This window comes from Bos mutus, chromosome 5 (assembly GCF_027580195.1).
Source record: "Bos mutus isolate GX-2022 chromosome 5, NWIPB_WYAK_1.1, whole genome shotgun sequence".
Lineage (NCBI taxonomy): Eukaryota > Metazoa > Chordata > Mammalia > Artiodactyla > Bovidae > Bos > Bos mutus.
The window spans coordinates 23404104-23432060 of NC_091621.1; the positions used below are offsets into that span (position 1 = coordinate 23404104).

Here is a 27957-nt window from a genome sequence, read left to right on the forward strand (position 1 = left end):
ACAGGTAGAGCTAATGACTGTGGAATAATTTTTATAAAAACAATTATTTCTACAGATCAGTTTTATTTAGATATGAATTTAATTTTAAATGTAAGTCATACATTTTTATAATTTTGCAATTGTAAAGTTATAACTGGTGTAATAGTTACATTGTAATATTTCCTCTGACATTTCCTATGACTTGTGAAGGGTATACAAGAAACCTCAGGTGGCTTCAAGTTTTTATATAAGTGCCTGTATATGCATTTTACCACTATACCTTCAATTATAAGAAAAAAGTAAAATTTTAAGTTGTTTTCATCATTAATAACTAATTTATCCAGAGCTACATATGAAAATAGTGTTCTTTTCCACCCAGTGCAATGATCTTTTTAAAAAATAAATTAATTAACTATTTTTGGCTGTTATGGGTCTTTGTTGCTGCATGTGGGCTTTCCCTAGTTGCAGCAAGCAGGGGCTACTCTAGTTGTGGTGAATGGGCTTCTGTTTATGGTATGCTGTCTTCTCATCTTCTCATTGCAGTGGCCTCTCTTGTGGAACACGGGCTCTAGGCACGTGAACTTCAGCAGTTGTGGCTCAGTTGCTCAATGACATGTGGAATCTTCCCTGACCAAGGATTTCAGGGACCTGTGTCCCCTGCACTGGCAGGCAGATTCTTGCATCACCAGGGAAGTCTCCATGCAATGATCTTTAAATTTAATTTCTCTCTAAGCTCGTGGATATTTGATTTGCCACATTGTAGAAGTTTTCTAAACCAGAGACTCTAAACTCTTTGAAGAAGTCTAATAATTTTCTGATATGCTTCATTTCAATATCCACATGTGTGCTTTTATTTTATAGTGATTTATTGACAAAGTATGTTGCCTGAAAGCTGGCAGTTCCTGTCCTGGACCTCAAGAGATCTGGCAAACATCGTTGGGGAACAGATGGGCAAGCTCTACCCTTACAGTAGGTCTCAGTATCAGTTTTAAGTAGAAAATCTTCCTTTCCTCCTGCTGCTGGCTGCTGCTTTTCCACTGTTCTCTCCACTGTTGCTGCCACCAGCCTGGGCTCTGGTCTCTGCCTGTTCACCTGTGGGCCCTGAGGCTCTCTGGCCTGCCTGGAGACAGGGTATGACAATTTCTTGGTGCTTGGCTACTGCCTGCTCTACCCCCAATCCTGGTTTATCTCCACTGTTTATGCACATCTTCCATTGTCCCATGGCACTTCACTGACAAAACACAAGTTCAAAAAAAATATTTTTAGTAATTTCAAGTTGATGACAACAAAATGTTAAACCAAGCCTGGGGACTTGCTGATAATGCAGATCTGTATAACTGCAGAGGTCATATCTTGCAATCTTCTCCTGGTGGCAGTTTCAACTCGTGGTGCACGTTTGGGCCATACATTCTGGCAGACTGGTACTCCAGGTATCAGTGATGAGAAAAGATGCAATGTGAAGCACACTCCAATAGGAAGATCACAATGCAGACTCCTGGGACTTTGGAGCAAAGTTATGCTACCTATAGCAGGAATTACACATCTTTTGAAAAACAGCTCCTAATGTACTGAAATGGGACTCTTGGCCATGAGGCACTAAATGATGATGCTTCCTGAGCTATCCATCACCAGTTGGGTTCTCTAGGATCCTCAAGTCATAGAGTTGGTCAGCATCAGCAGTAGTTCTGCTGCTGTGCCGTGCTTAGTTTCTCAGTTACGTCCAGCTCTTTGCAACCCCGTGGACTGTAGCCCGCCAGGCTCCTCTGTCCATGAGATTCTCTAGGCAAGAATACTGGAGTGGGTTGCCATGCTGTCCTCCAGCAGCTCTTCCAAACCCAGGGATTGAACCCAGGTCTCCCACATTGCAGGTGGATTCTATACCGACTGAGTCACCAGGGAAGCCTCAGCAGTAGTTCTACATAAGATGAAATGGTACATCTCGAACTAAGCATGAATAAGAGCACAAACAAGTGCATGAAGAGATAGTGCAAACTTCCATATCACTCATTATGGTTACCCTGTACTCCTATCTCGGCTCACACCTGTGGGACTAAAGATCAGCTGAAAGAGGAGGAGAAAGCATGAGCTTGGTTTAAGGATAAAACAGCTTGGTATATGGGTGGGTGATGGTTGCGCTACAGCCTCACTTGGGTTGGCCTTGGCCTTGAATGACAGTGATGAGAGAAAACCTTTTAATGAGCAGAGCTTTGGGTGGTGCACTTGACCATCCAGTTTATGTAGAAAGAAGTGATCTGAAGTTAGAATATTCATGGACTCAATGGCAATGATGAATGGCCTCTGCAGGCTGTTCATCACGTTGGGAGGAAAATGACTGGGAGATTGGAGAAGGGGAGGTCTGGGGTGGAGGCAAAGGGATAGACATGTAGGAACAGGCTCAAAGTGTGAAGATCTTTGTATGATGTGTTTACATCCATCAGAAAGCATTCATGTGAGGCACGAAGCAAGGATTTAGACAAAGCAGTTTAGGCAAATGATGTTAGTTGGCCTTTGTCAGTGACTACCTAAGTGCTGGCACAATAGACATCTCATTTTCAAGGAATGTCACTTAAATATGGGTGAGAGATGAGAGATTCAGTTCCCAGCTGATAGGCATTGAGCAGTCACATTTTTTTTTTAAACTATTGCAGAGGGGAGGTTATAGTCTGTCACTTTGAAATATAGTATAATAATTTTTCAGCACTAGTCAAATGAGATATCCAAAGTTCCTCTAAGCACTCAAATTTTATGACTTAAATGTCTTTCTACTGTCTACTATGTATGGACTCTTGAGAGTCCCTTGGACTGCAAGGAGATCCAACCAGTCCATTCTGAAGGAGATCAGCCTTGGGATTTCTTTGGAAGGAATGATGCTAAAGCTGAAACTCCAGTACTTTGGCCACCTCATGCGAAGAGTTGACTCATTGGAAAAGACTCTGATGCTGGGAGGGATTGGGGGCAAGAGGAGAAGGGGACGACAGAGGATGAGATGGCTGGATGGCATCACTGACTCGATAGAAGTGAGTCTGAGTGAACTCTGGGAGTTGGTGATGGACAGGGAGGCCTGGCGTGCTGCGATTCATGGGGTCGCAAAAAGTTGGACACGACTGAGTGACTGATGTGATGTGATCTGATCTGATGTATTACTATGTATTTCCCAAGGTGTCTGTCTAAGGCTTGGTGTCTTTTTAAAGTATGAAATCCTCTTTTTATCTCTTATCTCAGCTTTTTGGATTGAAAAATATGATTCTTCATGTATAGTTATTAAATTGAAAACAGAAATTGTATTGCACTCCAAGGATATAAATAAATTGTAATCAGCAATTAATTTTGAGCAAGAGTGAACTTCCATGAGAAGCTGAAACCTGGCAATGACCCTGTACATTTCTCTTGTGACTCAAAAATGAGTAATCCCTGAAGGATTAGAGTAAAAGGTTAACTGCTAGATTCTACAAATCAGCCATTCTAAGAATCATCATAATTTTCATCATAGCGATTTAGTCTTTATGTGTTTGCACATGTTGAAAAAAATTATCAAGATATCAAAAATGTTGAGAGCCTTGTTAAGGTAGTTTTAAATGACAGGTGAACAGAAGGTTATTGGCAAGACTATGATATAGGTTTGGAAATAATTTAACTGTTCATAGTCTGTATCTTGTACACAGATTTATATAAATTACATTCTATAGATTATAGTAAATTACACTCAACTTTGAGATAGATGCTTCTTCAGTTCAGTTCAGTTCAGTTGCTCAGTTGTGTCCGACTCTTTGGGACCCCATGAATCACAGCACGCCAGGCCTCCCTGTCTATCACCAACTCCTGGAGTTTACCCAAACTCATGTCCATCGAGTCGGTGATGCCATCCAGCCATCTCATCCTCTGTCATCCCCTTCTCCTCCTGCCCTCAATCCCTCCCAGCATCAGGGTCTTTTCCAATGAGTCAACTCTTCGCACGAGGTGGCCAAAGTATTGGAGTTTCAGCATCAGTCTTTCCAATGAACACCCAGGACTGATGTCCTTTAGGATGTACTCGTTGGATTTCCTTGCAGTCTAAGGGACTCTCAAGAGTCTTCTCCAACACCACAGTTCAAAATGCTTCTAAGCTTCTTGTAAATATAATGCAATACTAGACCTTATATCTGGTAAAAGTAATTAATATAATTATCTAAATATTAAAACTAAAGTTCCAAACAAATTAAAATGCTAATTATTATTAGTAACATAGTCAACCATAGTAAATTTAATTTAATCTATTAATTAGTCATGATCAGTTTGAAATCATATTCCATCTCGCCAGTGGTTCTCTCTCATATCCAATTAGTTGACTTCAGACCTTTAGGGAACTCATTGCGGGCCTTTCTCTCACTGGGAAAGCAGAAAGGCGGGGTACAAAAATGGACTGCTTTCATCAACACCTCTTCTAGGATTCTGTTTAATGGAATTCACTTTTTTTAGGAAAGGAGGTCATTGGTTGATCTTTTCTCTAGTTTTCATGTTATTCATTCAGTTAATTAATTCAACACCTATTTATTGAGTACATATAGTGCACTGGCATCTGTTCCAAGTGGTGGCCATACCGCTGAACAAAGGAGACAAAACTGTCTGCTTTCAAGAGCTTATAATTTACTAGCAGAAGACAGAGAATAAAATTAATCCATCAATGTTATAATATGTTGGAAGGTGGTGAGTGCTATGGAAAAAAGAGAACAAAGAGGGGGAAGAAGGGAATACTGACGGGTAGAGAGCTGCAATTTTAAATGGAGCAGTTAGGAAGGATTCATGGAGAAGATGATATTTAAACAGAGACCTGACCTGGTGAGAGAAGAGTCACGTGGATATCTGGGCCAAGATCATTCCAACAAGAGCAAGGAGCTTGAATCTACTTTCCTTGTTAGTTTTTATTTTGCCAGTTTTCTCTCCTCAGGAACAGGAGATGATTTTGAAGTTCTGATTCATTTAGAAATGTTGACTATCAGTGACATACTGTGTTCCTGGCCTCTTTCATCATCCCTTTCAGCCCACTTTGAGTTTCTTTATAGGTCCTGATAGTGATACCCCGGATGTGAAACTGTGCTGAAGACTACTAGTTATCACTTCTCTTACTAGGTGGAGATAGAGAGAAAGGGCTGGGAAAGGCTGGGAAATCAGCTAAGAAAGAAATTCAATTTCAGTGTTTCTCTTTCTTAAGTCTTGCTTGTTGCAATGTTTGACATCTGAAGGAACAATTTCAGGACTCAAATGCCATGCTGGAGACAACAGGAAAAAAAAAACCCTCAAAAAACAAAAATAACAACAAAATAACAAATAATTCCATTCCTTCTATTGTATACATTTTAAAGTTAAATGGATATAGTAGTAGTTAATACAGTTAGAAAACCAAAAAATACTATTTCTAGTGCAATTTTAAATTCTGGATACATTAAAGTTATAAAACTTCTGCTTCCCTTATAATTAATTCCAGTTTCTAAAACAGTCTTATTGCTCTCACTCTATGTTTACATATATCTTGGTGGCGGTCCAAAGGACATGGGGTTTCTACAGGCTCTATTACGCAAGTGCCTTGGAAAGTAAAAAGTGTACTGAACAAACATGAAACACCCCCAATGTTCACCAGGTACATTGTTGTTCCTTTAAAAAATATGCAAGTATTTAACAGCATTAGTTCAGTTCAGTCACTCAGTCATGTCCGACTCTTTGTGACCCCATGGACTGCAGCACACCAGGCCTCCCCGTCCATCACCAACTCCCAGAGCTTGCTCACACCCTTGTACATCAAGTCAGTGATGCCATCCAACCATCTCATCCTCTGTCATCCCCTTCTCCTCCTGCCCTCAATCCCTCCCAGCATCAGGGTCTTTTCCAATGAGTTGGTTCTTCGCATCAGGTGACCAAAGTATTGGAGTTTCAGCTTCAGCATCAGTCCTTCCAATGAATATTCAGGACTGATTTTCTTTAGGATGGACCGGTTGGAGCTCCTTGCAGTCCAAGGGACTCTCAAGAGTCTTCTCCAATACCACAGTTCAAAAGCATCAATTCTTTGGCACTCAGCTTTCTTTGTAGTCCAACTCTCACATCCATACACGACTACTGGAAAAACCATAGCTATGACTAGACGAATCTTTGAGGGCAAAGTAATGTCTCTGCTTTTTAATATGCTGTCTAGGTGGGTCATAGCTTTTCTTCTAAGGAGCAAGCGTCTTTTAATTTCATGGCTGCAGTCACCATCTGCAGTGATTTTGGAGCCCAAGACAATAAAGTCTGTCACTGTTTCCATTGTTTCCCCATCTATTTGACATGAAGTGATGGAACCAGATACCATGATCTTAGTTTTCTGAATGTTGAGTTTTAAGCCAACTTTTTCACTCTCCTCTTTCACTTTCATCAAGAGGCTCTTTAGTTCTTCTTTGCTTTCTGCCATTAGGGTGGTGTCATCTGAGGTAATATAGTAGTATCAGGAGATAGACAGATACATACTTATCCATAACGAAATATGTATTCATCCATAATGAAAGCCAGAGACTAAGTTTTAAGGAAAATTCACTTGACTCTTTGTGAATGGCCAGTTATTCAGCATCTCTGTGCTTCAGCTCTCTCATCTGAAAAGTGAGGGGAAGAACAAATAGTTCTTACCCTTCTAACTGTATGGTAACATATGTGAACTAGTTTTACTGTGGTGATCATTTTGCAACATGTACAAATGTCAAATCATTATGTTGTATCCCTGAAACTAAAATAATGTTATATGTCAAGCTGGGGATTTCCCTGGTGGTCCAGTAGTGAAGATTCTGGGTTTCCAAAGCAGGCAGTGAAGGTTTGATCTCTGTTCAGGGAACTAAGATCCCACATCCTGCCCAGTGCGGGCTCCCCATCCCCCAAAATGTGCTTACTCCTTAATTGGGTTAAAGTGAGAATTAAATGGGAAGATTCATGCAAAGAAGGCAGAACAGGCCCTGGCACACGAAAACATTGACAATAATTAATAATTCACAAAAATATCTACAGTGGAGGGGCATCCAATTCTTCCATTGAGGTCTAGGGTATCGTGTAAACTTTTTATTTTACTGACAGAATCAGCTGCGTCAATTAGTTTTGTCTTCTGGTAACATTTATTAAATCCCCATTCTGTTAGGTCTTGTGCCAGAGATTTAGTTGATCTTAATCTAGGTGAAAGAATCTTTATTAATCTTAATTCTTTCACCGAAGGAAAAAAGTTTACAGCGTTATTAAATCGCAAGTACATGCCAGATCTTCGGAAAGGTTAGTGTCAGAATCTAAACTAAGAAACGCCTTTGTTCTGTGCTTAGTCGCTCAGTCGTGTCCGACTCAGGTGGGAAGGTGAGAAGGGCTGGCTTTGAGGAGTATGTGAAGGAGGGAGCTCCTGGCCTCGGCCTATTGCTGGGTGTTTGGAACTCTCCCAGGCACCTTTTCCTACTGGTGGCTGAATAGGATGCAAGAGTTGCCCTCTTTTTGAGTTAATCACTTACATGCAAGTGAAGGCGGCAGCAGCCAGAGCGCCCTTCCCCCTCCGGGCTAAGGGCTTCATCCTGATACGTTCTGGCCACATCCTGCTCCTTGGCTCTCTTTAGACAGTGTTCCCGGGCTCAGGCGGGCCTCACCTGCGGCAGGTGAACCCAGGTATCCACTGGTGTGGCCGTCCCCTCCCCCCCCCGCCCGGGGCCGAGGAGCTGCGGCGCGGGTTCCCGCCCCGGGGAGGTCGGGCACCGGGGGATCCGGAGCCCGCTGGCGCCGCGCCCGGCCCAGGACACCGGCTGCGGGGCCGAGGCCGCGCCTCCTCCCGGAACTGGCTGGCGCGGCACCGCGGGAGGAGCGGCGGGAGCCGGGCCGGGGGCCATGGAGGTCCTGCCCGCCGGTGGGGGTCGGACGGGGCGCCCGCAGCCCGAGGCGAGGCCGGAGGACTCGGGGCGCGGAGTTCCCCCGGCGGAGCGAGCGCGGGGCTCCCGGGACTCCTGGGAGGGCGAGGAGGACCCGGAGCCTGGCGAGCCACGAGGCAGCCGCACGGCGTCCCTGGTGAGCGGGCTGCTCACCGAGCTGTACAGCTGCACCGAGGAGGAGGAGGCGGTCGGCGGGGGCCGGGGGCCCCGGGGCCGCCAGCGGCGCCGAGACAGCCTCGACAGTTCCACCGAGGCCTCCGGCTCCGACGTGTTCCTGGGCGGCCGCGGCGGCGCCGGCGACTCCCGCGTACTGCAGGAGCTGCAGGAGCGGCCGAGCCCGCGGCACCAGATGCAGTACCTGCGGCAGAAAGGTGAGGGCCGGGGCGGGTGGGGGTGTTCGGGGAGCGTCCTTGTGCAGAGCCCCCTCCAGGTCTGCCGGCGCTCACCTGTGCGCACCTGTGCTGATGGGCCGAGCGCCCGGAGATACTGTGTTTAGGGCGTCTCCTTTGATCTGTCGCGGCTGTCCACGGTGTCACGGATTCATAACTAGTCTTAGTTCTTACGTCCCCCCATTCCCTCTCGAGTCGGCGAGTGAAGCATCACTTGTTGGAATGGTAGCCACGGGTCTCCCCCACTCCCCGACCCCTTCCCCATCCTCGTGTTTGCAGAGGCCGGAGGCGAGAGGCAGTCCAGGTTCTAATTTCATCAGAACAGCTGTTAAGACGGGTTTGGAGTTTCTGATTTACCCATCTGAAATTACCTAGAGGGGCCCCAGGCGGAATAGAGGTGACCCTCGGGGCTGGTTTAAGAAGGGGAAAAAAAGCTTTTTTTTTTTTTTTTTTAATCCTCCTTCTTTGGCTACGTACTTGAATAGTATTTAGTGAGGCAGAATAATTCAATAATGCAATTTCTAAGCAGAACGTGTGAGATCCATTGCTTAAAACGCCTGATTTCAAGAAGCTCACTAGGTGGATTTTTTCCCCCTTGGGTGGTGGGTTAGTGGAGGGCCCTAGAGCAAAGTCGTTATCATAGCATTTAACTGCTGGAAACTTCAGTTGAAGAGGTCGATCAGAAAATGGCCTTTGACTTTTGGGGGCAGAGGTTAGTTTGGTGTTTCTTTTGTTATCAGACTCTGATACTGCTGTCTTGTCCTAATTGAGATATTTTTTCCCCCTCAACTTGCCTTTCAGGCACTTACACTTACTTACAATTATCTTTTTGTATAGATATATCCAGACCTCAATTTACAAAGTGAAGTGAGGTGTGGAATACAAATGCTAAGCTATCATAACATTTCTTGAATTAATGTCCTTGTGCTAAATTACCAGAAAAGGGAGGAACAGGAATACTATGGAGTGGTCTCCTGTCTCCTATTTGTAAGATCAGTCTAGCTGGTACCAGAGGGGAAAAGAAACTGGAAATGGAGTAAATCTGTCTGCTTTCTGAAATCTGTGTAAACAGCTTTTGCTTCCTCTTTTGGCTTCCCCTGAAGATTTTTTTCCCCCAGTTGATTGTTACAAATGGCTTCCACCTTCCTCCCCCTGCCTGAGACTTTAGCTGGAGTCATGCCATTTAATTTTATACAATTATTTGGCTGTTCTCAGAGTGTCTGTTTATGCCAAGAAGTTCCGTAGGGCAATAGTTCTTTCAGAATCCAGCGAATCAGTTTTGAAGAATTATGATTTGGCTTTTTGTTTTTTTCACAAGGTTATTCACTTTTCATTACTGAGAGAATTTTGTGGATTAGTAATTTCCTTTTGGAAGAGGAAATTTGGCAAGCTAAAGTTTAACGAAGAAAGAGGTCACAGTTTTGGAAATACAGATCACAATGAGTGACCACTCTCCTACTCATTCCTAAAACCTATAAGCGCCAGTTTTGCCCAGGTCTCAGTCTTAAGCTCCCTACTAATCTCCTCTTTCTTTGTAGTCGACTCTCTAAGGAAGAGCATGATGCCATGTTATGCCAATCCTACACACACAGATACACACCTTTATCAATAAACATCATCAGAGTGCTAAGATTGAGGAATCAAGTGATGGAAACTGCTGTCTGCTAAAATAATTGTACATCTTATTAGGTTATTTGATTTTTTTCAGGATCAAAAAATATCCTTCCTGACGTAAAACAGTTAAGACTCTCTTATAAAGTAGATAACCTGTGTGTTAATTCTCTTTTCCCTCTATTAGAGATTTTGCTGTGGCACCTATTTAGATATTTAGCATGTGTGGGTCATTTATTTATGTGAGGCACCATAATGGTTTCTCAGGAAATCCAGGTGCTCTTCTCAGTGTTTTCATTAAGGGCGTGAACTTTGGAGTCAGCTTGAGTTAACATCCTGCCGCTCGCTGTTCCTTACTAGCAAGCTCTTTAACCTCTCTGAGTCTCATTTTCCTTACCTACAAATAGGGATAATAATGCTGCTGCTTCATAAGTCAGGCAGAGAAAAACAAATATATACTATCACTTATATGTGGAATCTAACAAATAATACAAATGAATTTATTTACAAAATAGCAACAGGCTCACAGACATAGAAAACAAATTTATGATTATCAAAGGGGAAAGCCAGGGGGAATGGATAAATTAGCAGTATGGGATTAACAGATGCACACTTCTATATGTAAAATAGATAAGCAACAAAGATTTACTATATGGCATAGGGAACTATATCTTGTAATAACCTCTAGTGGAAAAGAATCTAAAAAAATATAACTGGATCGCTTTGCTGTATATCTTAATCTAATACAAATATTGTAAAGCCACTACAACAAAAGAAAATACTACTGCTTTATAGCGAGGAAGTGACACTTATGTAAGTTAATGTGTATGAAGTGCTCAATAAATGTTCAGTCGCTTAGCTGTGTCTGACTCTTTGTGACCCCATGGACTGAAGCACACCAGACTTCCCTGTCTATTACCAACTCCCAGAGCTTGCTCAAACTCATGTCCATAAAGTTGAGGATGCTTATTTTAATTATTACATACACTGGAGTTCCTTAAAGAGGAGATGATGATCATTGATGATGATCAGTTGATGATCTCTTCAGTTTTCCTCATTTATTTAACACTGTGTTAGGAGCTATGGCTGATGCTGTGGGACATATAAAGATAAAGGAGACCTTATTTCTATCTTCCGGATATTTATATACCAGCAGATGTTGCTGTAAAACGCGTTTTCAAATTCAACTATGAGGATTTTTCCTATACTGGACAGTGCATATTATTCAAAAAAAATCATAGAGCTCTAGGTACCTTAAGAGTCACTGAAAATGACTCTTTTGTGGAAGGAAAGTGTAATTTAAATGCAAGATGATGATATTCCTACCTCTTTTGTTTCTAGAAGGAGCTACTTTAAACATTCAAATTTGCTCTATTTGAAGGAATGTAGATTTAAAGAGTCTGTGGTGTTTTCCTGTTGCTTGATTCCATATTTAATCATCCTCAGAACCCAAGTATTTTCAATTAACCTAAGTGTGTTCTTCTCATTATATCTCACATTTGAACTCAAGGAGAGAAATAATGGGCTTTTGTTCTCTTCTTCATAGCAATTCCTTATTCTTTATTGCTCTTTATATTAATGTTTATAAATGCTATTCACATTTGTTTCCCAGAATAATCTTGTATAATTTGAGACCTGGAGCACAGCCTTGTCTAAGATCAGACAGATAGTTGATTAATCCCAAGGCAGTTCTTTTTAACTCAGGGTCAAATGCATTTTTCATAATGAGGTCAACTGAGTATGACAGCTGTTAAAGCAAATACCCCCCTCCACTTGTGTTACTCAGACCCCCAAAGTTCACTTCCTTTGATCTCTGGAGTATTTTTCTTACTTTTGAACATTTCTTTTGTTCTCTCTGATCCTCTCTAGTTTCTCTAAATCTCTTTCAGAATGAGTAGATCCAAACTGCACACACGACCTCTAATGAGGGCCTCGCCAATGCCATGCCAAGTAGAAGGCTTTGCTCGCCTGGCAGGTCACAGTATGGTGACTAATGATAACATTAAGTATAACTAATGAAACTCCCAAATTGTAATGATTATTCACGTAAATGTTGTGATCGCTTCTGATTCTCAAGTCTTTTTTCTTTTGTAGAAAAACTGATGTTGAGAGTATTAGTTTTATGGATGTGAACTATCTTTTATTTATCTGATTGAAGGAAATTTATTTTCTACCATATTTGGAGGTGAAGTATTGTCCCAATAATCAAGCTCTTGGAAGACTGTGTATTTGAAACAAGATGGTCATCACTGCGTGTATCTACATTAGAAAATGTAGTATTACCTACTTTTAACTGATCATTTACAAAGCTGAGTACTTTAAAAAGTTGTTATCAGCTGTTAGGTTTATCATTGATTTAACAGACTAAAAACTTCTCTTTTCTTGCAAGTTTACCGTCTGAGCACTTTAATGATACAATTTTGAGTCAATGAAACATAAATTTGCAATCAGAGCTGGATATCTTAAGATTCTTTGCTTACATGTTACAGGTAGCCTCAAGAATACAGTTTATTTTACAGTATTTACATGGACAGGGCAGGAAATAGATGCACTCATCAGAGTGCATCTTCATCAGAATCATCTGAATGATTACTTCATCAGAATCAGCTGAATATGTGTATGTAATTCTGGGTGAAAATTCAGGATTACTTGGTTTAAAGGATGTTCCAGAGATTTATCTTATGATCAGTATCATTTTGGAATTTGTATTCCTCTCAGAGTATTTATTGCTCTCTTTTCCTTTTTGCTGATAGACACGAATGAACTGGAGACGATCCTTCGAGAACTGAAGTACAGGATTGGCATTCAATCAGCAAAGCTACTTCGGCAGCTGAAGCAGAAAGATAGGCTTGTGCACAAAGTACAGAGGAACTGTGACATTGTGACGGCGTGCCTGCAGGCTGTGTCTCAGAAGAGAAGTAAGTGCGCAGTGGGGTTAGCCCTGCTGCCCTGTGGGACTGGAGTGTTAGTGAAGCTACATCAGTAGTCATGATATTTTCGAATATTTGTATTGAGAAATTTTAAACGGAAGCCTACCCCTTCAGCCTATCCCTTCTAGAACAACTCAGACCGTTTCCTATATTTTTCAGTTAAGTGTGTATTATTGGTTTGGCCCAAAAGTTTGCTTGGGTTTTCCATAAGATAGAATGGGAAAACCTGAATGAATTTTTGGGCCACTCCAATACATATCTGATGTTACAGACTTAGTTTTATTGTTCTAAATTTGAAGTAGTATTCTCCTTTGAAAATGGTTGTTTTTGCCTAGTGCTAAATAATGTCTAAAATCTTTATTTTTAAAATGGCAGCAGAGACACAACCTGGAAGTCATGCCTCTGCTTCCTTACGCTGTGTGTTGCTCTAATAAGTGAATTATGCAGTTGACTTAAAAGAAGGAGACTCTTGTCTCCAGGATCTTATAACTTACTCTGAAATCTGAAAATGATAAAATATTTTAAAAATTAAATTGTGTCAGGGGGTTAATCCATTCAAAACCAAGAGATGCATGGTTTGTTAAAAACAAAATGTTAAATTACTAATCCATGTTAGATACTAGATATAAAAGCTTATGAATCGGTTTTTTAAATTCTCCATGCAAGAGTTTTATGTTTTTTATTCTGCTAATATTTCCCCATTTTTGTTTTGTATTTTTTATTAACATGCAGCACGGCAGAACAGTATGTTCAGGTATGGTAAATATAGGCACAGTGATGTGTTTTGATGGAATGCAGCTTTTTAGGTGCATGTGAAAGTTGCCTTTTTGTTCCTTTACCTTCTCACATTTTGCGTGTAAAGTGACACTTCCTAGAGTTTTTTTTTTTTTTTAATTCTAAATTAAGATGTGTCTATTTATGTAAAACAAGTTTCAGGGTTTGATTAGCTTCAGATAATATAATGGCTTAAATTACATTCTTATGTTTGTTATTTAAAAGAAAATACTGTTTGCTTCCTCTCCTTTTATTGTATCACTGTTATCCCAAAATTATTATTCATGGTGTTTACTGAAGCAGGTTTTGACCTAATTAAACAGAATACTGCTTTATTATTATAATGATGTAATACTCCATACAAGAAGCAAAAATGTCATTCCATAGAGGGTTTTCTCCAGAGCTAGGTACTTGTCTGAAATTGCTGGAGAAGGGTAGAGATACAGAAATATACATGTACATATATAGACATACTATATAGTACATATCTATCTGTATATGCATGTGTATCTACAAGAAGTTTCATGTGTTATAAGTATTTGATATTTTTCCGTGGATTCTGGTTGATTCACTGGTATTCAGTAAAAAAGGTATTATTTTCCCTTTTAATGGTGAAATGTTTTGATCTTGATTTTTCTCTTGTCAACTATTGTTTTCGTCTTCCCATTAGTATTGTTTGTTCCAGAAGTTAAAAACCCAGAGTGGTAAATGCATGGATTTGGATGTGTGGGAAAGTGTAAGTGGGTGATGGAGCCAGTGTTAGGAGAGAAAGGAAGGTCAGGTCAGCACAGTATCACGGGTTGCTAATCACCAGGGACTGATCATCATTTAGAATTTCACTTTGCTTGACTGATGAAAGGACTGGCTTTTATGTCTTTTAAGAAAAATATGTCCACAAGCCAGTGATTCAACTTGTGAACTTGCGGAGGCACCATTCCTATGTATTTTAGATTTTTGTCTCTTTAAATCTAGGGTTTTACATTTCAGAGAATGTGGGGCATAATGGCTCCTTTCCTGGGATTTAAATTCTCACTTAGCTAATTAGACTCTATTAGATGGAACTAATAGAGTATTTTTGTTGAATTAAGAAATAACAATGTCTCAGAATTATTCTTATCGCATGATACAGCATTATGATGTAGACATTGTTAGAAATTTGACTAAGTGGTTATTTAGAGAACTCTATAGAGATTTGGAAATGGCAACCCACTCCAGTATTCTTGCCTGGAGAATCCCAGGGACGGGGGAGCCTGATGGGCTGCCATCTATGGGGTCACACAGACTTGGACACGACTGAAGTGACTTAGCAGCAGCAGCAGCAGCAGCAGCAGCAGCAGAGATTTGGTGTTTAGTGACTGAATGCCTGAGTTCAGTAGTTGTACATTTGTCCTCTTTCCTCAAAGTTAGCTAATAACAGATAAATAGATGTATATAATTAGTCACTGAACTTTCATTTTAGTAGTGACTGTCAGTGATTCATTCAAATACAGCATTGTTTATATTTAATGTGCAGGAGTCCAGATAATCCCTATTTTTCTCTCCATATAGATTCAGTGCTTATGATTCTTTCCATAAGTGGTTTTTTCCCTTTCATAACATGCCATAGGGGAGAAGGCAATGGCACCCCACTCCAGTACTGTTTCCTGCAAAATCCCATGGATGGAGGAGCCTGGTAGGCTGCAGTCCATGGGATCGCTAAGAGTTGGACACGACTGAGCGACTTCACTTTCACTTTCACTTTCCACTTTCATGCATTGGAGAAGGAAATGGCAACCCACTGCAGTGTTCTTGCCTGGAGAATCCCACGGACGGAGAAGCCTGGTAGGCTGCAGTCCATGGGGTTGCACAGAGTTGGACATGACTTTCGCAGCAGCAGCAGCAACATGCCATAGAATAAAACAATTTAAATCTTTTATTAAAATGGGTTTTTCCTGTTGATACATGAAAGGGGATATATTAATTTTGAAATAATCATAGGTATGGATTATGAGCCAAAATGACTAGACCATTTTTATTTCTAACACAAGCACTTAGACTTTTTGATTTTCTACACCAAGTCTTATGGTAACATCCCTTTATTTTCACATTGGGGTGAGAATAAGAGCAGGATCAGTATTTGCCTTCCAGAACAGCAGATTTTTCCCTTATATTTTACCAGTCATCTAAAGGTAACCATAGTATAAGCACTTTAATATTAATGATATAATTAATAATAAGAATAGTAGCAGCAGTTATTATTCATAAGTATGTGTTTTATGCCAAACTGTTGGTTTTATCTCTCGTAGCAATTCTGAAAGTATATTATCTTTGCATGTGTGCTTAGTCATGTCTGACTCTTTGTGACCCCATGGATTGTAGCCCTCCAAGGCTCCTCTGTCCAGGGGGTTCTCCAGGTAAGAATACTGGAGTGGGTTGCCGTTTCCTCCTCCAGGGGATCTTCCTGACCCAGGTATCAAATCTGTTTCTCCTGTGTCGTGGCAGGCAGATTCTTTACCACTGAGACACCTGGAAAGCCCATTTAGGCACATTTTATTGTTTTTATGCACATTTTATTGGGAAATTGAGATTCAGAAAGTTTAAGTAATTTGTCTAGTGGCTGAGATGGAATTTGAAGATAGATATCCTAAAAATTCACTCTTTATACCATAAATTGTGACATAAGAGTGTTCTACTTTTTTTCTTAGCCACTAGATTGATACTGGATTACTGTTGGAGCAATAAGAAATTTTTAACATGCAAAGCATGTAATATAGAGTTTCAGGTTTATTAGAAATACTGCTTTAGCATTGTTTTCATGTGATATAAAATATCTTTTCTTGGCCAGGTGGATTATGGAACAAATGCATGTGGTGTGCAGGAAAATCCACCCAAAGACATTAAGATGATGGGAAGAATAAGATGACTATTTGGCCAGGAGTTTGACTCTGATGTTCAGATTTTTAAGCAGTTTGCTTATCCCATGGTTTGACTATTTTTCCTGAAAGCAGAAGGGAGGCCACCTTAGTGATCGGCCTTGCCTAGTTCTACAGTTTTTTGCATTGGTGCATTAAATGTTTAAATTATGCTGGTTGAATTTGTGAAAGGTGCTATCACTCCAGTGATAAAATCTGGTGAAAACCGGAAAACTATGAAAAGCATATATATGAAAACAGTGTTTTCTTTTTTTAAAGAATCACTCTATTTATTTACTTATTTGGCAGCACTGGGTCTTAGCTGTGGCACACAGGATCTTTGTTACGTCATGCAGGTCTTTCATTGCAGGGTACGGACCCCCTAGCTGTGGCATGTGGACTTCAGTAGCTGCGGCACATGGCTCTCTAGTTGTGGTGTGTGGGTTCAGCCGCTGTGGCCGTTTCAGTAGTTGTAGCTGGTTCAGTTAGTTGCTGTGACATGTGGGATCTTCATTCTCAGAATAGGAATTGAACCTATGTCCCCTGCATTGCAAAGTGGATTCTTAACTACTGGACCACCAGGAGAGTCTTGGAAATATTGTCTTTATTTTTAGCCTGGTCAGTAAGTACAGGAATTTTAGGCAGCTTAGAGATTCATTTTATTAGTGCGTCAGCCCTGGCATCTTGATTATTATGATTATTATAATTAAATCTTGCTATCATAAATGCCTGGTAGAGACTTTTGTCAAGTAGGAGTGGTCATTGTTCTTCTCTGTCTGTGGTTATCTTCTCTGCAGTAGTACCTTGTCGTCTCTGGCAAGAGAAGGAATTTGTGTGACCCTAACCTTGGTGTCACTGACATTCAACATTTCCATTAAGAAGCAATTCCCTTTGCTTTTTAAAAAATTATAAAAGTAATGCACTCAACCATCTATCTACTCCCAGGTATTTCCCCAACAGAACTGGAGATGTATATCCCCATGAAAATTGGTACATGAATGTTCATAGCAACTTTTTTTTTTTTTTTTTATCATAGCCCCAAAGTGGAAACAATGCAAATGTTAGTTAGTGGATGAATGGATAACCAAATGTGATAAACCCATATGTTGGAATATTATTCAGCCATAAACAGGAATGAAGTTACTAATTCATGTTACAACATGGATGACCCTTGAAAACATGCTTAGTGAAAGAAGCAGACACAAAAGTCCACATACTTTATGATTCCATTTGAAATGTTCAGAATAGACAGATCCATAGAAATAGAAAATAAATTAGTCATTGCTAAGGCTGGCAGTTTGGGAGAACAGGAAGTGACTGCCGATGGCAAGGCTTTTTTGTTGGAGTGATGAAAATGTTGTGCTGTTAGATAGTACACAATTTTGTGAATATACTAAAAATCATTAAACTGTACAGTTGAAAAGGGTGAATATTTTATGGTATGTCAATTATATCTCAATAAAAACTGTTTAAATAAATTAAAGGAACTTTGGAAAATACAGAAGTGTGAAAAAAAAGGAAAAAATAATTTTCTAAAGATGGTCTCTTAAATTTTTGAATTTTTATTCTATTTGAATAAAAATATGAAGTTTTTAATATGAAGTTTTTCCAAAATCAGTGTACTGTATAATATTTCTGTATTCTGCCTTTTTCGTGTGACATTCCGTAAACTGGTGCCATTGTCATAAATTATTCATAAACATAATTTTGAATGATTAATGCACTATATTTCAGTCTACCATTTTTTTGTTGTTGTTACCATCTCATGGCAGTGATGAATCTCCTTTCAGTTGTGGGTACAGAAACTCATTATTTAAGCAATATTGGAAACTGATGGACTTACCTAATTAAAAGTCCAGGGCTGTGCCTTCAGGTGTAGCTAAATCAGATACACGTGCTCAAAGAGCATATTTAAAAATATGTCTTCATCTCTTAGCTGTGCTTTCCTCTGTATTAGATAATACCCAAATGACCAACAGCAGCTCCAACACAGCAAACTTATCAAAAGAACAGATCTTTTTCCATAATTCCAGAAAGTCCCATAGTTCACTTTCCTTGACTTAGTTGGGTCACAGGCTTACTGAGAATCAGTCAATCCTTTTTTATATGTATGTAAGAAGGTGTTAGGGCTTCCCTGGTAGCTCAGGTGGTGAAGAATCTGCCTGCAGTGCAGGAGACCCGGGTTCAATCCCTGTGTCAGAAAGATCCCCTGGAAAAGGAAATGTCTACCCGCTCCAGTATTCTTGCCTTTAAAATCCCATGGACAGAGGAACTTAGTGGGCTACACAGTCCATGGGGTCGCAAGAGTCAAACACAACTTAGTGACTAAACCACCAACAAGGTGTTAAAGTAATAAGTGCTATGGGGAAAAACAACAGGATAAGAAAGATTTGGAGTTGCCGACAGTTGGTGTTGATGTTGTCAATCCTTTAAATTTTAACTATTCTAGTGAGTGTTTTAGTGGCTGCATGATTTTTGTTCTAATTTTGCTGATTACTAATGTGGTTCAGCACCTCTTTTACTATTTGTCTCTAAGAAAGATTGTCTCCTTTTTCTTATAGATTTGTAGGACTTCTTTATGTATTCTGAATATGAGTCTTTGTCAGATGTATGTGATGCAAATACCTTCTCCCACTTTTCTGGTTAGCATTTTCACTCTCAAGAGTGTTGTTTAGAAGGAATCTATGTATGTTCTGCTGGGAGTCATTCTTTCCTCTCTGGAATCTCACCTGCTACTTTGTGTATAGGGTCAGATTCCTGACATGTTTTGTTTCCTGTTGTTTAGTCAAGTTGCTCTTCCTGGGGTGTACTAAACCTGGTGATTTTTTTCAAAGCTTTTTTTCCCCCTTTTGTTTTAATATACTGAGAAAGAAATGGGAATGTTAAGATCAATTTTAGGAGTGGTGTGTGTTGAGTCTGACTCTTTGAGACCCCATGGACCACAGCACACCAGGCCTCCCTGACCTTCATCATCTCTCGGAATTTGCTCAAACTCATGTCCTTTGAGTCGGTGATGCCATCCAACCATCTCATCTTCTGTCATCCACTTCTTCTCCTCCCTTGAATCCTTCCCAGCATCAGGGTCTTTTCCAATGTGTCGGCTCTTTGCATCCGGTGGCTTCAGCTTCAGCATCAAGCCTTCCAATGAATATTCAGTGGTGTGTATGTTAAATAGCTATTCATTCTGGAACATGGGGACAGGGTTGTAATAAAAGGGTATGGAGCAGTTGAAAAAGAAGAGTGTCATTCAATGAACTAGAGTCCTTAGTTTTTATGTAGTCCAGTTTACTAGTCTTTTAGCTTCTTGGAGGGCCAGCTTCATCGGCATGTGATCTGTGCAGACACATGGGGCCTGTGCTCATTAGAGCCCCACACTTGATTTAATGCTCTGTTGTTGCTGTTTATGATTTTAAGGGGTCCCATAGATTACAAAACCAGTGCTGCATTTATAGCTGGTGCTTTTTTATTCTCCCATTTTATTTTCAGAAAGTTTTAGTATTTTGTTTTCAGATCTTGAGTCACCTAGAATTGATTCATTTTGTTTGTGATATGACATAGGAGTCAAATTTCATTTGTCCATATGGACATCTAAGTACTTAGCCTAGTTTATCAGAGACCATCCTTTTCCCACTGCTCTGTGGTGCCATTTTTGTAAAAATGTCTGTATGTGTGTGGTCTACTTTGAAGCTTTTATTCTGTTTTGTGTATCCTTGAGCTAATGCAACACTGTCTTAATTATTGTACTTTATGGAACCCCACCCAAGTACTCTTGCCTGGACAATCCCATGGACCAAGGAGCCTGAAGGCTGCAGTCCATGGGGTCACTGAGGGTCAGACACGACTGAGCGACTTCACTTTCACTTTTCACTTTCATGCATTGGAGAAGGAAATGGCAACCCACTCCAGTGTTCTTGCCTGGAGAATCCCAGGGACGGGGGAGCCTGGTGGGCTGCCGTCTATGGGGTCGCACAGAGTTGGACACGACTGAAGTGACTTAGCAGCATAGTAACTCTTGCCATCTGATTCTCTTGGTTCTTACACCTTGTTCTTCTTTAAGATTGTTTTATTATTGGCTTTTTGGGAATAATTGATGTCTTTACAATGGTGGGTCTTCTGGTCTGTAAAGATGGCATTTTTTATTATTTATTATTATTCCAACTTATTTGAATGCTATTTTACAGTTTTCTATATAGAGGCCTTATATATTTTTACTATATTTATTCTTAGGATATTGAGTTTTCTTGATGCTGTTTTGAATTGGTATCTTTTAAGAAATTGTTTCTAGTCATTTTCTGCACATGAATTTTATATCTAGTAATCTTACTTTTTCTTTTGTTAATTTTAATAATTTATCGTAAAAGCTTCTGTTTTTTTCTAAGTGCAAAATCTTTATCACCTGTGAATACTTTGTTTTATGGATTTCTTTACCATCCTTTTATTTTTCTCCTCTTGTATATTGGTTAGGAACTCCAGTTTAATCTTGAATAGAAGCAGTGATAATGGTTGGAAATTTTTGTATCTTTTTTTAGATTCCACATATAAGGGATGTCATATGATATTACTCCTTCAAGGTACCTCTTTTTCCATTCTTTAGAAGAGATTGTGTAAGACTGGAATTATTCCTTTCATAAATGTTTGGTGGAATTCACTGGTAAAATATTTAGGCCCTAAGTTTCTTTGTAGGAATATTTTAAATTATGGATTCAACTTTAAAAATTATAGCATTATTTGTATTCTCTAATTCTTATTCTGTTAGCTTGGGTGAGTGACATAGAGTTTGCCCATTTTATATAACATTTCACATTTACAAGCATAAAAATTTTAATAAAAATTTTGGGTCTCTTTAGTGTTTTAATATACTAAAACAATATCACTGATTTAAATAGAATTCACTTACCACTTAAAATATTATAGAATGTATCACCATAAAGAAGAATATTCTAATACATATATGTATATTGAAAAATAAACAAAAGGTGATGTATGTGGATATCTACCTATCAAGATTGAGTAACAAATATTACTGGCACATTAGAAGTCTCTGTGTGGAGAAATGCAAATCAAAACCACAATGAGGTACCATTTCACGCCAGTCAGAATGGCTGTGATCCAAAAGTCTACAAGCAATAAATGCTGGAAAGGGTGTAGAGAAAAGGGAACCCTCTTACACTGTTGGTGGGAATGCAAACTAGTACAGCCACTATGGAGAACAGTGTGGAGATTCCTTAAAAAACTGGAAATAGAACTGCCTGTGACCCAGCAATCCCACTGCTGGGCATACACACTGAGGAAACCAGAAGTGAAAGAGACACGTGTACCCCAATGTTCACTGCAGCACTGTTTATAATAGCCAGGACATGGAAGCAACCTAGATGTCCATCAGCAGATGAATGGATAAGAAAGCTGTGGTACATATACCCAATGGAGTATTACTCAGCCATTAAAAAGAATCCATTTGAATCCGTTCTAATGAGGTGGATGAAACTGGAGCCTATTATACAGCGTGAAGTAAGCCAGAAAGAAAAACACCAATACAGTATACTAATGCATATATATGGAATTTAGAAAGATAGTAATGATAACCCTGTATGCAAGATAGCAAAGAAGATACAGATGTATAGAACAGTCTTTTGGACTCTGTGGGAGAGGGAGAGGGTGGGATGATTTGGGAGAATGGCATTGAAACATGTATAATATCATGTATGAAACAAATTGCCAGTCCAGGTTCGATGCAGGATACAGGATGCTTGGGGCTGGTGCACTGGGATGACCCAGAGGGATGGGATGGGGAGGGAGGTGTGAGGGGGGTTCAGGATGGGGAACACGTGTACACCCGTGGTGGATTCATGTTGATGTATGGCAAAACCAATACAATATTGTAAAGTAATTAGCCTCCAATTAAAATAAATACATTTAAATTAAAAAAAAAAGTCTCTGTCTGTTCCTCCCTGGTTGAGATTGGCTTTCTCCCTTGCATTTGTGTTAATTATTCCCTTGCTTCTCTTTATAGTTTTTCCCACCTCCTGTACATATTCATAAATAACATATAGTTTTAAAGAGCTGAGTAGCAAGCCCACCCCTACTTGTGAAGGGAAAGGGTAATGTTACCTCTGGAAAAGCTTTGAAAAGATAACCAGTTTCTGGGTCACAGTCTGATGAATTCACTGGAGCCCCTTCTGGGGTTGTCAGAGGGCAAGATTGTAAGCGGGTCGTGTAGCATTTGCCAGGACTGTAGTTCGGACTAGTTGCTGAATAATAAGCTAAGTTAGGGGAGTAGACTACTGCTTTTTTTTGTAATTTATTTTTTTATCGAAGGATAATTACTTTACAATATTGTGTTGGTTTCTGCTATATATCAACATGAATCAGCCATAGGTATACATATATCCCCTCCCTCTTAAACCTCCCTCCCACCTCCCACCCCATCCTACCTGTCTAGGTTGTCACAGAGCACCTGTTTGAGCTCCCTGAGTCATGCAGCAAAATCCCCCTTGACTATCTATTTTATATATAGTAATGCATATGTTCCTGTGCTACTTGTCCATTTGTCCCACCCTCTCATTCCCCTACTGGGTCCACAAGTCTGCTCTCTATTACTTTTTGGCTGTGCTGGGTGTTTGCTGCTGTGTGCAGGCTTTCTTGTTGTGGTGAGCGGGCTCTACTCTCTAGTTGTGGTGTGTGGGCTTCTCATCATGGTGACTTCTCTTGTTGTGGGGCGTGGACTCTAGGTGCATGGGCCCAGTAGTTGTAGCCCAGCTTAATTGCTCTGTGACTGCTGCTTATTTTTGATTTGAAGCCCGCCATGGCTTTGCTCCTGCTCTCAGAAGTAGGTCCAAGCAGAATACTTTTGTGGGTATGGAGGGGAGTAGAGAATAGGCACTTCATCAGCGCACTGAGATAAACAAGCCCAGGTGAGAATCTGGGCCAGCTCACCTGGGAATTCTCTCCTTTAGTTAGAAAGAGGGTCTAGTAGCAGGAAGCATCTTGTGTTGACTGCAGTCCACACCCCTGTGACCTGAGTTGCTGCTCCACTCCGCACTGGCCATGCCGTGTCTGAACCTGAGCTGCTGCTCCACTCTGCCCTGGCCATGCCATGTCTGAACCCGAGCTGCTGCTCCACTCTGCCCTGGCCATGCCGTGTCTGAACCTGAGCTGCTGCTCCACTCTGCCCTGGCCATGCTGTGTCTGAACCTGAGCTGCTGCTCCACTCTGCACTGGCCATGCCGTGTCTGAACCCGAGCTGCTGCTCCACTCTGCCCTGGCCATGCCGTGTCTGAAGTACACCTGTCATCTTGAGATCTCTCTTCACTCTTATCCTGGAGGTTGTCTTTGCTGTGTTGGATCTCTTTCTTCTTGTGTCCCGTATTTTTCTTCTTATTTTTTATATCATCGCCCATGTCCCCTTGAGAAAGGATGCCTATGAGGTCAATTTCTGAAAACTGTGCAGGGATGGAAATGTCTTTATTGTATCCTTACTTTGATTGACACTTCTATTCCTGCTCTGTTGCCTCCTTGCTTTCATTGTTGGTCTAGAGAAGTCTGAAGCCTTCTGATCTGTCATCCTTTGCACTGGACTGTTTATTTTTCCTCGTTGAAAGCTTGTGAACTCTTCTGTTTGTTCTTGGCCTTCTGAAATTCATGGTCAGGTTGCTTGGTATGGGTTTATTTTCCTGCATTGTGCTGGGTCTAGACAGGCTTTTTCAATCAGGCAACATGTCTTTCAGTTCTGGAAAATTTATGTGAATTAATTCTTTGTCTTTCCTCTCTCTTTTTTTAAAATCAAGTTTTATTGAAGTATAGTTGCTTGACAGTGTTGTGTTAGTTTCTGCTGTACAACATCCTCTATATTTTTTTTTTTCTTTTTTCCTCTTTCTGTAATTCTATTATTGTTTGGCTGTTAGAGCATCTGAACTAGTTCTGTAATTCTTTTTTTTTTTAATTGGCCAGATATTCTTTTAATGAGAATTATAAAAGACCAAAAACATTTTTTTGCAAATTGCCTTTTTTTAAAACAATGATTTGCTTTTAATTACATATACTGTGTGAGACGATGCCTTCTTTTGCAAAACCAATAAATACAAGAACAAATTTTAAACATATGTGATTTGTCCAAGATATGTGGGGGGGGGAGCCTGATATTTTTTCCTCAGTATTAAAAAAATCAGTACTCTCTAGCTTGATAAAGAATAAGTTTGAAGGTATGACTCAACTGGAGAAGAGAGGGAGGCCATTTTATAGCTGCTTTAAATAGCTCCTGATGGTTCTTCCAATATTACCTTTGCTTTTCTGAAACCCATATCTTCACAAAATAGTTGAATTTAAAATATTTCTAATAAACTGATTAATGGGGGAAAATATGTATCAAACACATGTATAAATTTTACCATCAACAATTATGCATATCAATAAGACACTAACTTTAAAAGGTACAAAAAAAGTGAGGAAAACCGTGAATTACAGAAAAGAAAGTCAAATTTATTTAATGAAAAACTAGAATTAATAAAAATTAGCAAATACACACACACAAAAATATACACACAGCAGCAGGACTATTTATTGACTCACATAGGGGAAAAGCAGTGGTCTAAGACCACTCAACATGGCTTTTCAGTTAAAGGGAAAAAAAATCCAAACATGCACACACATACACACACACACACACACACGCACGCACACAAAAAACAAGAACCCAGTATTTTTCTACAATATACTCAATCTACAACAAACACAAATTCAGAATTATTTTACAGTGCTTCCTTTCTTAATATAAAAGATGCCCATCTTGGGTGTGTGTATATATATATATGTATATATATATATATTTCAGTGGCTTACTGTTGACTTATTTTTAAATATATTAGTGTTATTACATTTATGACATTAAATATATTGCATGTTATTACATTTATTTAATGGCCTTTCCTTTTATTTACCATCATGTGTCTAGCTTCCACCTACCAAAAATTTCTGATTGGTAGGCAGATAGGTGCCTTATTCTCTGAAATCGAATGTGATGGTTTTAAACACTGGCCAGAAAATGTTTGATTGCCATTTCAACACATGGAAATAGTTACATTGATGCCTAAATTGCCATTTTCTGCAAAAAACTGTGCAACTCTGGTGTCAAAGACTAGGCAGTCGCTATTCGTAATGGCTGTTGCAATTTCCTCGTGAATAGATCGAGGCGTGGCTTCCCAAGTCAGCCGCCGCCTCGGACCGTTTAGTTCAAGTCGATAAGCAAAGTCTTCAACCTGTTTGCGTGTTCCTATCAGCTGTACAATCGCAAAGAATTGCTGGTGAGCAACATATTTTTCCTGTTTCTCCAAGACTAATATGAAGTGAAAACCAAAACAGGACTGCATCATCACCCAGTCAACAGCACCAGGAAGATTAATGTCTGTTGCAAGGAAAAACTATGTCCTCTCCCTGCAGGGTTGTGATGGATTCATGCTGATGCATCAGATGCGGTATTACAGCATCCAAAGAGCCTTGCCATTTACAGGAAGCACCAGGGCACGGACAGGAGTAAGGCCTAAACTCACAGAACTCTTCGTGGTCTGCTTTTTCTGTGTGTGTCAAAGTTATTTCACATCCAGAAGATGCATATTTACAAGGGAAAAGGACTGAATCGGCCACTTTCTCCATAGCCAAGTTGCGAATGGATCTCAATGGGTCGCGGCAAGTTGGACAACGGGAGATCTTTGGGCGACAGTTGCTCCAAACAAGATGGCCACTGTGACACTGAAGAATGGGTGGTAACACATAGTCAAAGCAGATTGGACACTGAAAGAGACTCGCCCATTCACTGTTGCACGAAGTTGTGCCAGTCTGGGAGGTTCCAGTAGGTAACGCTGTTGCTGTCTGACGACTCATTTCTGTGGACGGAGAGCCCTCCTCGGCCCGGTCCTGGTTCAAACACGCTGGGTCGTCGCCAACCGCCGCCACCGCCTCTTCCTCAGGCCAACACTGACGGGACACTCTGGGTCGCTGATGCCGCTGGAGAGTGCGGCCCACAGCGGCCGCCCTGTCGCCCCCCAGGCCTCTGTCGCCCCCCAGGCCTCTGTCGCCCTTTCCCACACGCCTTCCCGCTAAACACCACACAGTGGTGCGGCCGCCATGGAGGCGCGGCCGCCATGAGGAGGTGCTCTGGCGTCCTGGGCGCGCTGTCATTCTCGTTTTGTTTCCTGTATCTGTTACTTTGCTTGCCTTTCTCAGAGATTATCTCAACTTTATTTCCCAATCCTGTTATGGGGACTTGTTTGGGGCATTGTTATTTGAATGTTTCATGTATATATACAGTATTCTGTTCTTATAGATGCAATATATTTTCTTATTGCTCTAGGGATATTAATTATGGAGACTTAAAACAGACACACAGAAAACAGCTATTTGGAGAAAATAGGCTGTACAGGAAGGAAAAAAATTTTCAAAACTGCTGTTCTGGTTCGAGTTCCCTGAATATTTGGTAGTCCTTGGCTGTCTGCTCTTAAATGTGAGGATCTAAAAGAATGACTTGAACTCTGTCTGAGCTCACCACTAGGGCTTATGGGCTTGGAGCTTTACTGAAGGGTTGTCTGGATGGGACCTTTCTTATTCCCTACCCCCAACCCCCACCCCCCAGCCTAAGTCAGTGTCTTTAGGTTTTTCTTGTGGAGCTGGTGAGAGGCCTCAGGGAAGAGTCTCCTAACTTCTTGCCTGGGTGGAAGTTTTGTGGGGATAAGAGCTGGGTCTCTGCATTCAGCACTCAGGGTGCATATGGTCAAAGAATCCCTCGGTTTCAGGTCGAGTTCTCACTCTTAGCTGGTTGTCCAGCAACTCTGTTTTAACCCTTTTCAGGAACCAAAACTTCGGTCTCTTTTGCAGGGATGGTAGAGAAGCAAGTGGGGCTTTCCAGGTGGTGCTAGTGGTAAAGAACCTGCCTGCCAATGCAGGAGACCTCAGAGACATGGGTTTGATCCCTGGGTTGGGAAGATCCCCTGGAGGAGAGCATGGTAACCCACCCCAGTATTCTTGCCTGGAGAATACCATGGAGAGAGGAGCCTGGAAGGCTACAGTCCATGGGGTCACAAAGAGTTAACCATGACTGAAGTTACTCCACACAGAGGAGTAATTGACCAGCCTCATGAAGTAGAGGAGAGAATCTAGGGATCCAAATGTTTTTCAACAGCTTTCTCCCAACTCTCCTTATTAAGCCTGGCTACCTCTTTCATGGAGTATGTGGTATAATAGAGTTTGGATTTCAGCTTTCCCGTGTCATTTTGGGATCCGGCTTTCTAGGATCTGCTAAGTCAATTTCTACTTGTCTGTATGTTTTTTCTATACAATATATTTCAATAACTCTATTGCTCTTGTCTATGCTGTTTTTTTGTTGTTGTTGTTGTTTGTTTGTTTTTTTACTTCTTGATCCTTGTTGGTTATGATAAACAAAAATCTCTTAACTGTATTTTTAGTGTGATTTTGATGGGGACCAAAATTAGTTGGGACCAAAATT

General features: G+C 40.5%; 2 protein-coding genes across 11 annotated transcripts in view; one reads left to right on the forward strand and one right to left on the reverse strand.

The window, feature by feature from the left end:
* Window positions 1–27957, forward strand: part of TBC1D30 (TBC1 domain family member 30) — a 291603-nt gene that overhangs the window by 10136 nt on the left and 253510 nt on the right. For 3 of the 10 annotated variants that reach the window (XR_011464193.1, XR_011464192.1, XR_011464194.1), the window contains exons 1-2: window positions 7425–8242; window positions 12625–12789. Coding sequence is in view for 6 of the 10 variants with exons in the window: in XM_070370532.1 (XP_070226633.1) it covers window positions 7831–8242; window positions 12625–12789 (577 nt within the window). In the remaining 4 variants the exon portion in view is untranslated. Of the gene's footprint in view, window positions 1–522; window positions 949–7422; window positions 8243–12624; window positions 12790–27957 lie in introns of those variants that run through there. The other 7 variants (XM_070370534.1, XM_070370536.1, XM_070370535.1 and 4 more) reach the window with 6 other exon arrangements.
* Window positions 25520–27895, reverse strand: LOC102278459 (E3 ubiquitin-protein ligase SIAH1-like). The gene is given in 2 exon segments (XM_005902526.3): window positions 25520–25876; window positions 25878–27895. Coding segments are annotated over 2 exon segments (1116 nt in total). The 5' UTR covers window positions 26637–27895.